The sequence below is a fragment of the Condylura cristata genome, unplaced genomic scaffold (genome assembly GCF_000260355.1).
Source record: "Condylura cristata isolate star-nosed mole 26May11 unplaced genomic scaffold, ConCri1.0 scaffold00004, whole genome shotgun sequence".
NCBI lineage: Eukaryota > Metazoa > Chordata > Mammalia > Eulipotyphla > Talpidae > Condylura > Condylura cristata.
The window spans coordinates 71,094,201-71,106,868 of record NW_004567105.1 but is presented as its reverse complement, the minus strand read 5'-3'; the positions used below and the strand labels follow the sequence as shown (position 1 = coordinate 71,106,868).

The following is a 12,668-nucleotide window of genomic DNA, read 5'->3' as shown; positions in this document are numbered from 1 at the left end:
TATCTTTTAAAAATAAATTAAAAACCTCTTTAAAAGGAGGTCTGATTATCCCTATGTTCAAAGGAGAGACTAAAGCTCCCAGCAGGAGGGTCAGAGAAGTGCCAGAGCTGGAATTTGGATGCCAAAAGGTGGGATTATTTCGTTTGGATGGCAGCACCTCCTGGGGAGGAACCGAGTCCTTTTCCATAGGGAGTATGGCAAGGACATTAAGCAGAAGGGTCTGCATTCAGCACTGTTTTGCTGTTTTTGTGCTTAGAAATCTTGTTTGCTCTTCCCCTCATTAGTGTCTTCTGGTTGGGCTCAGACCTGGCTTGAGGAGCCTATAGGCTTGAAAATGAACACCACAGATATAATGGACACTACCCTGGATGAAAGCGCCTACGCCTACTACGGTTACTATTCAGATACCAATATTCCCAAGCCTTGTACCAAAGAAGGAATCAAGGCATTTGGAGAGCTCTTCCTGCCCCCCCTCTACATCTTGGTCTTTCTGTTTGGTCTGCTCGGGAATTCCATAGTGGTTCTGGTCTTGTTCAAGTACAAGCGGCTCAAGTCCATGACTGACGTGTACCTGCTCAACCTTGCCATCTCAGACCTGCTCTTCGTGTTCTCCCTGCCCTTCTGGGGCTACTATGCTGCAGACCAGTGGATTTTTGGAATAGGTCTCTGCAAACTGATTTCCTGGGCTTACTTGGTGGGCTTTTACAGTGGCATATTCTTCATCATGCTTATGAGCATCGACAGATACCTGGCCATTGTGCACGCTGTACTTTCCTTGAGAGCGAGAACCTTGACTTCTGGGGTCATCACTAGCTTGATCACTTGGTCCGTGGCTGTATTTGCCTCTCTTCCAGGGCTTTTATTCAGCACTTGTATTACGGAGCGCAATCATACCTATTGCAGAACTGAGTACTCCCCCAACAATGCCACACTATTGAAGGTTCTGAGCTCCCTGGAGATCAACATAGTAGGAATGGTGATCCCCCTCGGGATCATGCTGTTTTGCTATTCCAAGATCATCAGGACCTTGCAGCATTGTAAAAACGAGAAGAAGAACAAGGCGGTGAAGATGATCTTTGCCGTGGTGGTCCTCTTCCTGGGGTTCTGGACACCCTACAATATAGTACTCTTCCTGGAGAGCCTAGTGCATCTGGGGGTTCTTCAGGACTGTACCTTCGAAAGATACCTGGACTATGCCATTCAGGCCACAGAGACCCTGGCTTTTGTTCACTGCTGCCTTAACCCAGTCATTTACTTTTTCCTGGGGCAGAAATTTCGCAAGTACATCATACATCTCTTCAAAACCTGCAGGGGCTCCTTTATGTTCTGCCAATACTGTAGACTCCTCCACAGTTACTCTCCCGACACCCCCAGCTCATCATACACACAGTCCACCATAGATCATGATTTCCATGATGCTCTGTAAAAAGATGAAGTGGCAAAGAAAAAGAGGGTGAACATATTTCCCAAATGAAGAGTGTACTTGAAATTGTATTTTAGTAACAGGTCTCAGCAAATTTAAGGAGAAGATTGAAGACTGACAATCCATTGCAGAATGTGGGGCTCTTACCCTGAAAGCAGCTTTTTCTCAGGTCATGTACAAGTTTAGTGCAGCGACTGTCCTATACTGCGGTGTGTCCTTTCTCAGCCCATGTTTACCTGCAGGGATAACTAAATCTTAGAATTCTGAGCAAGTTTCTGTTCTGTAACCAAAGAGGTTACAGAAAATATTGGAAGGGAAAGGCCATTCCCTTCTACCCTGAACTAATGGGGATCTCCAAAGGGAATTGCAGAGGATTGGCTGATGGACAGCTGGATAATTACATCTGGCTGTGGAAACTGGAACTTTTCATTAATTTCTAGCTTTTGGGGATACAATATAGAAAATTTTGGCGTGCTCTTCTCTGAAGCATGGTATTTCCATGAAGCCAGTTGTAAACAGAAGCAGTTAGTGAAGTCCTGAGGCTAGATCTCGATGCTGTCATTGTAAAGGATTATTTGTTGATGGAAGCCAAATTCTTTGTGTTGATCACAAGTTGTAAGGACATGGAGGCCTTAGTGCGGTCTGGTTTCCAAACACAAAGCACAAGGCATTCAAAATTCAAACATTGTACTGAAAATTCAAGTTCTGTTGTGAAATTTCATATGCCCATGGACAGCTTTTATGTTAATCACAGCAGATAAATATTCAAAGAAATACATTGCTCCAGATACACTTATTTGGGGTCTTTTATTTGTTTATAAACATTAGCGCCCAAACCAAAAACTAAGGAGGCCTAATAAAGCATGTCCTTGCCTCTTAATTATGTTGCGGTGCTGTCATGAACTGAGGTAAAAGTTCTTGCTGATGTGGCCTAAAATGACTGTCAAGGCTGCCCCAGTGACCTATGAGGCAAATCTCAGCACCACCATCAAATAACCACGTAATTAATAATTTCATACCATTAAGATAAATCTCTGTTCTAACTGCCAGCCTTACTTAATCAGAATTAAATAAAGACTTTAACAAAACCTGGGGACACCTGCAATCCCTCCAGAAACAAAGCTTATCTTGCCAGCTCCTAATTGGGTTAACCCATTTAAAATGCTCTGTAAATTTACAAATTATTGCACGCTCTATGTTTCCAAGCAATGTATTTCCAGAAATATCTATTTTCAGAAGAGTAATTTTAGAAGGGTAAGTTGATGTTGCCTTCAGAAAAATAATAAACTTATATATAGTTTCATGGAGACTTTTCGCATGTTTGTGTTTGATGTCCCGAGGGCAGAGAACCTGCAGTTCCCAGGGCTGGGCAGGATGTCTGTGTCATGGTCTGCCCACGGCAGGACCCAGAGGGTCTCACCACAAACATCTCCACCTGTGTGTGCTGTAGATTAGCGTGGAGAAGTAAACAGTGGGCCAGGCTTCTGGGCAGCGTTTTCTTTAGAAAATCTCTTTGAGGTACACTACGATATGCTAGTCGGTGTTCCTTTCCTCTCAATCTCCAACTCCTCTCATCTATAAAGCAGAACATATTTCCAAATGACTGAAAGAAAGAAGTTGAGGGTCCTCCCTGCTGTCACAAGGGTGAAGTCTCAGCTCTGTGCAGCTGTCTGCAGCCACTGCAGCAGGAGTTGGTTCCCTGGCCCACCAGGGAGGTGGTCCACATGGCACAGCAGTCTTCTCCTGTCCCCTCAGCAATGTATTTCAGTGGATCTGCCTGTTCTGTTCCCCACTGTCTCTGGTGAATCCTCTCACCACGCTGCTTCTCTGGCCTGCACCCCAGTTCTTGTGTGCATAAATAACTAAAATGAAAAAAAATTTTAAAGAAAGAAGTTGATTAAAGCAAAGCACCTATGTTGCTAGATCATTGAAGGGTGTTTTGGGATCTGCTCAACCAATGTTTACTTCCTCTTTCTTAGTAAAGCTGTGATTTTATTCATTTAATCACGCTGAGAAAGAAGTGTCAGGACACCAGAATACAAAGACTGGTGAAAGGGGTCTAACCATCCCTTGATGCTCCATCACAGTCAGTATGAAGCGAGGGTGAAGTGAAGGCCATACAGCCTCCATTTCTCCACCTCCATGTGATTCTTCTGATCACTCAAGGCTTCCCTTGTTCCAAAGTTGGGGGGCTATCCCCTCAGGCTAGGAATTTAGAACCTCTGTGACACTCAGACAAGACCCTCTCAGTGTAACAGTGTGATTCCCTGTAGAAACGGGGGGCAAGGGCGGGGGTTCAAGGTTCACTGTCCCACCTAGGCAAGGTGAATTTGCTAAGGCAAGCTGACCAGGACTCGAAAGAGAAGAAGGTTGGAAGGAGAGAACACAGGAGGCACTTTGAGCAGAGACATGTGAAAAAGACCTAACCACCTTTGCTTCTCAGCCTTGGACTGGTACCAGGGGATTTGCAGGACATGGGGGAGACACTTGAAAAAGACGTGGGTGACAGACCCATAGGGAGGCTGATACCAGCCTTTATCTTTTTTTGTTTTCCTCTAAAGGTTTATTTATGTACATAAGAACTAAGGGGGGGGGCGGTAGGAGGATTCACCGGAGACAGAGTGGGGAGCAAAACAGGCAGATCCACTGAAGCACACTGCTGAGGGGAGCAGCGGGTGAGACAGGAGAGGTCTGTCGAGCCATGTGGGTCAATTCCCTGGCCAGGGATCGAACTCGAACTTGTTGCAGATAGCTTCATAGTGCTGCGCTTTTTTTTTCTTTTCAATTGTTTGTTTTTCCATCATTTTGTGCATTTTTCTATCTCAGTTGTAATCCCATTGGGCTTCCCATCACCAAATCACCCATGTGCCATCACCAAAGTCCAGTTCATTTCCCTCTCTCAACTGTTTTCGATCTTATTCCCCACTCCAACCCCATAAAATGTCTCTGGTATATAGCTGTTCATTATCATTATTATTATTATTTTCTCGCCTGTTCCGTTATACTCCTGCTATGCGTGAAACCATTTGGTATTTTTCCTTTTCTTTCTGACTTATCTCACTAAGCATGATCTTTTCCAGCTCTACCCATGTTGCTGCAAAAGGCATGTGTTTGTTTGGGTTTATTTTTGGTTGCTGAGTAATATTCCATTGTGTATATGTGCCACATCTTTTTAATCCAGCCATCCACTTTTGGGCATTTGGGCTGTTTCCATGTCTTAACAATTGTAATTCAAGTGCTGCACTTTTAACCCATTGCGCCACCAGCGAGGCCCGCCAGCCTTTATCTTGACTTGTATTTTGACTTTGCTCTTTTCCTTCCAGACAGCCTTGCCGCCTTCTCTCTCTTTTCTATGGTCCCCACCAGAAGGTGCCTTGGCTGTGGCAAGTTGTTGAACCTCAGTGGCTCTCCTCTGGGCCAACCTGGTTTGTCTTTGCCCATAAGGGAATGAGCAACTATGGGTGTTTGTTTAGAAACGATTATCTTTTCTTCTCTTCTTTTTATTGCACTCAAATTCTACTAAATTGCTCTTCTATTTTAAGTCTTACTAAAAGTATGTTTATCTTTGGGTGGCAAATGACAGAACCTATTTAGAGTTTGGGGATGTCCCTTCTTCTGCCAACAACAGAACTCTAAAAAGAAAGTTTCTTTGTCTTTAGTAACAGAAACAAGGAAAGCAAGCCAGCATCTCTGCACACAGGCAGGTGTAACTCTGAGTGCTTAGATACTAGACCCACCCTTTCCTTGTTACAACATGCCTGGCTTCTGGGGGAACACAGACTTGGTCTAATTTAAGCACAATAGAAAGAGGTTTGCTTTTGGGAGGATGTAAATATTTTGGAACTAGATAGAAGTGACTATGCACAACATTAAAAATGCTCTAAAGGCTGCTGATTTGGATATTTAAATGTGATTTGCTTTTATTCTGTGATAATATAATTACATGATTATGTGATTATGTTAAATGATTACAGCAGCAACATGATAGGAGATAGCTCTGTATCTCACACTGGGCACTCACTTTTTTTTTTTAAAGATTTATTTATTTATGCACACAGAACTGGGGTACAGGCCAGGGGTGCAAGAGTGATGAGAGGATTCAGAGACAGAGTGGGGAGAAGAACAGTCAGAGTGATGAAGTACACTGCTGAGGGGAGCAGCGGGCAGGACATGAGAGGTCTGCCGCGCCATGGGGTCACCTCCGGGGTGGGGATTGAATTCACACTGGAGTGGCTGCAGTGCTTGCAGTGCTACGCTCCATCCCGCTGTGCCACCAGAGAGGGCCACGGGCACTCAAATTTTATTGAATAAATTTCATCTGCTCCCCACAAGAAGGAAAATTATAAGGGGATGCCAGACTTTTAGGGAGATTTTTTTTAAAGATTTATTTATTTGTGCATACAAAACTGGGGTACAGGCCAGAGGCTCAGGGGCGGTGAGAGGCTTCACCAGAGACAGAGTGGGGAGCAGAACAGGCAGATGGACGAAGTACACTGCTGAGGGGAGCAGCGGGCAGGTCAGGAGAGGTCTGCAGCACCATGTGGTCACCTCCCGGGCAGGCGGGAATCGAACTCATGTGGAAGCAGCTTTAGTTTGTCAGTGCTGTGCTTTAACCCGCTGCGCCACCAGGGAGGGCCTTTAGGGAGAATTTTCCTTAAGAGACTCTCACAACAATTTAGGCATTTGATGCAATTAATTTGTATTTGTTGAATAAAGTCTACTCGGTGACAAGCAAATTACTAGATTATAGAGGAAATAAGATGAAAGAGTAAGTTCTCAACTCAGAATTTCCAGTCTGATAAGGGAAAACACACACTTCAATGCAAATGTGAAGAACCTGATTTCAGAGTTATAAACAAAATGTTTTGGGACTTCTGGGGCGGGAGAAAGTGATTCAAGTTCAATTTTTCATAACTCACTTTGATGTAGATCTTGTGAAAACAGCGTGATTTTGTTGGATGGAAGGGAGGAAGAACATCACAGGCTGAGGAAGTAGCATATGAAAAAGCAGGGATGAGGAGAGGGCATTGTGTTTAGGGAGTGGTGAACAGGGATTTTTTTTTTTTTTTGGAATTCATGTGAATAAGGTAGCGGTTGGGTGGGAAGGGTGAGGGACAAAGGAAGGAAAGAGAAACCAAAGAAAAATGGTAAGAGGAAGTAGTTTTGCGCAACTGCCACACCCCACCTGGCACCTCAGACCACAAGGACGCCGGGGTAGGGGACCTGGCGAACTGGAGCCGCATTCTACCAGCTGGAAGCTGTCTGCTCAGCTCCTCTCAGCCTCCCGGGGGGCAGCTCCCCCCACTGACTGAAAAGTGAGAGGAGGCAAACACCTGGCTCCTTGGCTTAAGTTGGGAGCGCTCTGAAGGGCCAGAGCGTTGCAAATCCAGATTAGCGGAGGCTTCCTAGCCACCACACTGCTGCTCACCTCCTCCGACCGCCCGCCCGACCAGGGGGGAAAATAATAACAATAATAACAATGAACAACTATATACCAGAGACAGTTTATGGGGGTGGAGTGGGGAATGGGATCAAAAACAGTGGGGGGAGGGAAGTGCACTGGACTATGGTGATGGCACATGGGAGATTTGTGATGGGAAGCCCAGGGGACTTACAAGTGAGGTGGGAAAAGGCGCAAAATGATGTAAAAATAAACTATTACTAAAAAAGACAAATTTGTTGTGCCTCAGAAACATAATAATTACTTATGTAGTGTCACGTGCTCCCCACAAGAAGTATAGTATTCTACTATACCTCTGTAGAATGGAAGAACTTAAAGTCCTTTAAAGTTTCATAAGATGGAATATACCTTGTATTCTATGTTGAGAGGTGTATAATAATAAAAATGATCATTAAATTAATTGAAAAAAATCTCCTGTATGCTAATCTCAGCCTGGATCCAGGAGCCCCAATCTAAAACAGGGACTGTCACATCATCTTTGGGGCAGGGGAGATAGGATGGTTTTATGACCCCGAGAAGCTGAGGTTAAGAGGAAACAAGAGTGTTATCAGAAGTTACACCAAGTCCACTAAAAATTACCACCACCAAACTGCCCAACACAAGCAGTTACTCACTTATGTATTAGTGAACCAGTGAATTTCCTTATCACTCAATTAAGTGTTGTAAACTGGCTACTCAAGTTTCTAATTCACTACACAAAGGTCACGCTGGTCCTTCCCCCAAAATCCCCATTATATTTCTAATAAAACTTTATATGACAGAGTTCAAAGATTAATTGAATTGCCTCCTAGTTCCAGAAATAAGTGGATAGTCTTTGGGTCAAGAAATTACTTGACTAAAAAAAATGACTTCATTGAGACTTTTGGTATGAACAGAAGTCTCCATTTTTACCTTCTCAGGGTAACTGTAAAATCATAGCTGAAAGAACTAATTTAAAGCCCACTTTTAATCAAACTTGGAAAGAGAGATGTTTCAGCCTACGAAACAGGTGTCAAGTGTCTGAAGGCAGCTGCGATGATCAGGCGGAGACTGTCAGGAAAAGGTGGTGAGAAGAGCGCGTGGGAGTTGGCGGCTTTGGAGCGCCGGTAGCCTCGCATTTCCTGAAGGGAGGCGACGCGGGAGGTGCAGCAACTCCTAGCTCGCTCTGGTCGGAGACCTTCTCTCTTACTTTGGTTCTGAGAGAAGAGGAGGCAGACCTGCCAAATTAGCAAATTTGCAGGAGTCAGCCTGTCTGGCGGCGGAAGAGTCCCTGTGCTGTGAAAACTGCTAGCGTGCAAAGCCAGCAGCACCCAGCCCCCTGCACACGCCCACCACACAGTACAAACGTATGCACACTTAACAGTTTGACGACAGACACCAAGACGTATCCCGACTCAAGCCGCCATAGAGGTGTGGGAATATAATACTTCAAAGCCATGATCAAATCTCTGTCTCAGCTCAAAATGCTAAACAGGGTCCACAGGGGCATCCCTGTCAAAGATGAAAGGAGGGAGTGCCTGTGGGCACACTGGGGGTGCCAGCTCCAAACCAGGAGAGCAAAAAAGAGGAGTAATAACGGAGATTGAGGAATTTTCTACAAAATACTAGACCAGCAACCCTGAAAACAGTGAACAGCAAAAATGAGGAAAGTCTGAGAAATTATGGCAGAAATTAAGAGGAGCCAAAGGAGGTAAGATGAGTAAATGGAATTAGTTCTGGAACAGAAAAATGACAGTAGGTAAAACTAAGGAAATGGGAGTAAGATGTCAATGCTGGCCAATTATGGATAAAGTACATAGTAATTATGCCAGTAATCTAAGAGAGTGATAGGGGAAATTGGATGTGGGTGTTGGGTACTTTTCTTCACAATTTTCTGTGAATCTGAAACTGCTGTAAATCATAAAGTTTATTTAAAAATTGGAAAGAAAAAGACACTGTATCTCTCACTGCGATGATAATATTAACTGGAAACCTAAAGAGACTCATCCGAAGAAACTATCATAATTAAGCTAGTTAAATTTTTATACATCAAAACCAACTGCTTTGATATTTACAAATAATAACCAGCCAATATAGTGAAAATACCTTTATTTTAAGAGAAGAGAAAAAATTCTAATTAAAATTTATGTGTGTATGCAAATTTATGTATCTTCCATATAGGAAGTAGGTATAAAATATATGAAAAAAACACTTAATAAATTTTTTACTTTCATCATTTTATTGGTGGTTATAATTTTTTTTTTTAATGAGGTAATGTGGTTTACAACACCGAATGTGATTTAGGGGTACAAGTTCACATCTGCAGATGTATGTTACCACAGCATGCCAACCATCAAAGAAAGCACCCACCAATTTCTCCACTATAGGAAAAAAATACTTTAAAACACACTTACAGGAGACCAAATGAATTAGTTTGAAAGGCCTAAATGTTCCTGTGGAAGATGACTGGACACTGTTGAAAATATCAGTTAAACTATTAAATCCAGTGTTAATCTTAAAGACTGGACTAATGGCTCCTTTTAAGCTACATAAGCTAATTTAAAAGTTCTTGTAAAAATGAAGAAAAAATGAATAGCCAGGACCAATTTGAAAAAGAAGAGTAATGAGGATTTTACATGTTAACATGTATATTTAATTAATTAAACTAGTATGACAATGGACCAGATATAATATTATAATAGTTAGGAAATATAATTCTTTTTTTAAATAATCCCATTTAAAAAAAAGTTTTTTTAATGCATACAGAACTGGGGTACAGGCCAGAGGTGCAGGGGCGGTGAGAGATTCCCCAGAGACATAGTAGGGATCAGAACAGGCAGATCGATGAAGTACACTGCTGAGGGGAGCAGCGGGCGGGTCAGGAGAGGTCTGCCGCGCCATGTGGTCACCTCCGGGCAGGGGACCCAACAGGCACTGAGGCAGCTGCGCCTACCTTGCAGTGCTGTGTCCTAACCCGCCACGCCTAAATAAATGTCATTTCATTTATTATTTTTAAAAGACTTTTGTTTATGCATATAAAAGCTGGGTTTAGGTCAGATACACCGCGTTGGAGGTGAGAGTATTCACCAGCGACAGTGGGGAGCACAGCAGGCAGACCTAGTGAAATATGCTGCCGAACGGAGCGGCGCAGTCTGCGAGGCCGGAGAGGTCTGCTGTGCCTGTGGGCCTGAGCTCATGCAGCAGTGGCTGTGGATACTTTGATCATACTGAGACTCAGTCCCCTGAGCCACCAGAGAGGGCTGGAAAATATAATTCTTCTATTTTTGGGAATTTAGCATACATTAAAGATGAAATCTTCAGTCAGAAGAGGGGAAACTATTTGAGAAGTGGCCAAATGGATTGTCATCTGGGGTAAATAAAAGAAGCACAAGAATTAAAAAAAATGTATTTTCCCACAGTTGGCCCACCACCACAGTATGCACGATCCATCGCCAGAACCCCTCATGCTCTTCCCTCCTGCTTTGAAGCTTCTCCCCCCCTCTCCCTTGCTGGAGGCCTCTGATCTATGGTCAGCGTGGAAGAGATGAAATTGCCGCTTGCGACAAGATGGATGGAATTGGAGGGATTATACTAGGTGAAGTAAGTCAGGAAGAGAAAGACAAATACTGGATAGAGGGGAAACAATAACCACAACAAAGGAACTAACAAAACCAAATCAAAACAAATATGGCAATTTGACTGCAGAATTAGGGCTGCTAGAGAGGCAGGGCGGGAGGGCTGGGGTCAAGGTGGGGGCTCAATGGCTTAGAGCAAAGGACTCTGGGTGCTTGGATGGTGGGGGTGCTGTGGTGACACACATCTGGGGAGGAATGAGCTTATTCCCTATGTCATGTACAGGTGTTGTAAACCAATGTTACCTCAATAAAGAGAAAAATAAATAAGCAAATACTTGTTTTAATCCTAAACTCCTTATGGTAAATGTATTTACCTTTATTTTCTTGTCATTTTATTTTTCCTTTTAGATCTTGGCTACAATAAGATTGATTTGGTTTTATGCCATACAAACATTTTTGAGGTTTGTCGAGACATTAGGGATATTTTTTTCTAAGATTTTATTTATTTATACATAAAGGAATGGGGTACAGGCCAGAGGTGCAGGGGCAGTGGGAGGATTCACCAGAGACAGAGCGGGGAGCAGAACAAGCAGATCGACAAAATACACCCAGTGGGTGAGACGGCAGAAGCCTGCTGCGCCATGTGGATCACGTCTGGGACAGGGATCCAACTCACGCTGCAGTGGCCATGGCTTGGCTTGGCTTAGCTTTGCAGTGCAGTGCTCCAGCCTGCTGTGCCACCAGCAAGGGCAAGACACTATGAATAATAGTCATTCTATAGAGGGAAGGATTATGTTTTCTATATTCTTAGCTGTCTTTATTTATTTTTTAAAATTTATTTCTTTATCCACATAAGAACTAGGTTACAGGCCAGAGGTGTGGGGGGTGAGAGGATTCATTAGAGACAGATTGGGGAGCAGAACAGGCAGTTATACTGAAATACACTGCTGAGGGGAGTAGAAGGTGGGACAGAGGAGCCGCACCTTGTGGGTCAGCTCCCTGGCCGGGGATTGAACTCATGCTGCAGTAGCTGTGGAGAGCTTCAGAGAGGTGTCCTTCAACCTGCTGCACCACCAGGGAGGGTTCTGTCTTTATTTCTTTAAGTAAATGTGCATTACTTTCATAGTCTGCCAAAATAATAGAGATGTTTCTATTTTAGGGGGAAAAAGTGGGAGACTCATGTGATTTTGGAAAGTTGAGTAATGAAGAATAGAGAGAAGTTCTACAAAAACATGACTCACAGGTGGGGCTAGTAGGAGGACAGTAATCCTGATATGACACCTGCCTGTAGAGACAGAAGATTGTGATGTTAGTCCTGGTGGTCACATCCTACACCTGTGGGTAGGCAGTAGCACCTGTGGCTTGAGATGGATGCAAGACAGCACGTAGGAGCCTGCAGGATGTTCTCATTCTTTTGATCACACACGATATTAACCAGACCCATAGATGGAGTCCACCCAGGTAGGACAAAGCTCTTCGTCAAGACCGGCCTGTCCACCCTCTCTTGGTTGCACTGGTTAGAGGGATTCCTCCTAATTTTAATAACACCACCAGGAAAACATTACATGCAAATAAGATGAACAGTGGTTGAGGTAGAGTATTTTGTGGTCTAACTGGGAGTTCCTGTTGGAGAAGCACCTCTCAGAAGTTTGAGAGGTTTTGGACAGAGTGAGCAGATGGGGAGATGGACTTAAGTCGTAAATAAAAGAATTGTCTCTTGAAAACTTTTCGAGGGCACAGACACGTTGAGTCCACCACTAGGAAGACTTGCAATGAAGGTGCAGTGACAAATTTACCGTGAGGGTCGTCCTCTGAGGTGATGGGTAACATTTAACAAGAGACCTGTAAAAGATAGTTGGGTACCAAAGTCACCTTGGAAAACACTTTTATAATTCTGTGTCAGTAATTTGCTCAGATCTAAACACTCCACGTGATGCTATCGTGACTCCTCACCCCAGGGCTTGACCACTCATCTCAGGGAGGCAAACTAGCGACCCTCTTTTTTACTTTCCTTCTGACTCCTCTCTCTCTGCCTTTTAATTCAGGGGAGGCTCGTGGTCTGCAGGGCCCCTTCTGAGGAAGCTGAAGCTGGACCGGAGGAGAAAAGAGAGAGGCAGACGTATCATTTCAGGATTACAGGTGGGCGTGTTTAATATTTAAATTATTAGATATTCAGTGGTGGAAAAAAAATAAAGGGCCCTTCCCGGTGGCGCAGTGGGTTGGAGCGCTGCACTGTGAAGCTAAGGCAAGC

At 43.8% G+C, this 12,668-nt stretch overlaps 1 protein-coding gene across 1 annotated transcript; it reads left to right on the top strand.

The window, feature by feature from the left end:
- The first annotated feature begins 334 nt into the window (after nucleotides 1-334).
- On the top strand, nucleotides 335-1,426 carry CCR4 (chemokine (C-C motif) receptor 4). The gene has a single exon (XM_004676345.1). It carries the CDS (start codon nucleotides 335-337, stop codon nucleotides 1,424-1,426), a length of 1,092 nt encoding a protein of 363 aa, XP_004676402.1.
- Nucleotides 1,427-12,668: the final 11,242 nt, after the last annotated feature.

Excerpts from the sequence above, each read along its gene's own strand:
- CCR4 (XM_004676345.1), top strand. The coding sequence starts at position 335 with ATGAACACCACAGATATAATGGACACTACCCTGGATGAAAGCGCCTAC.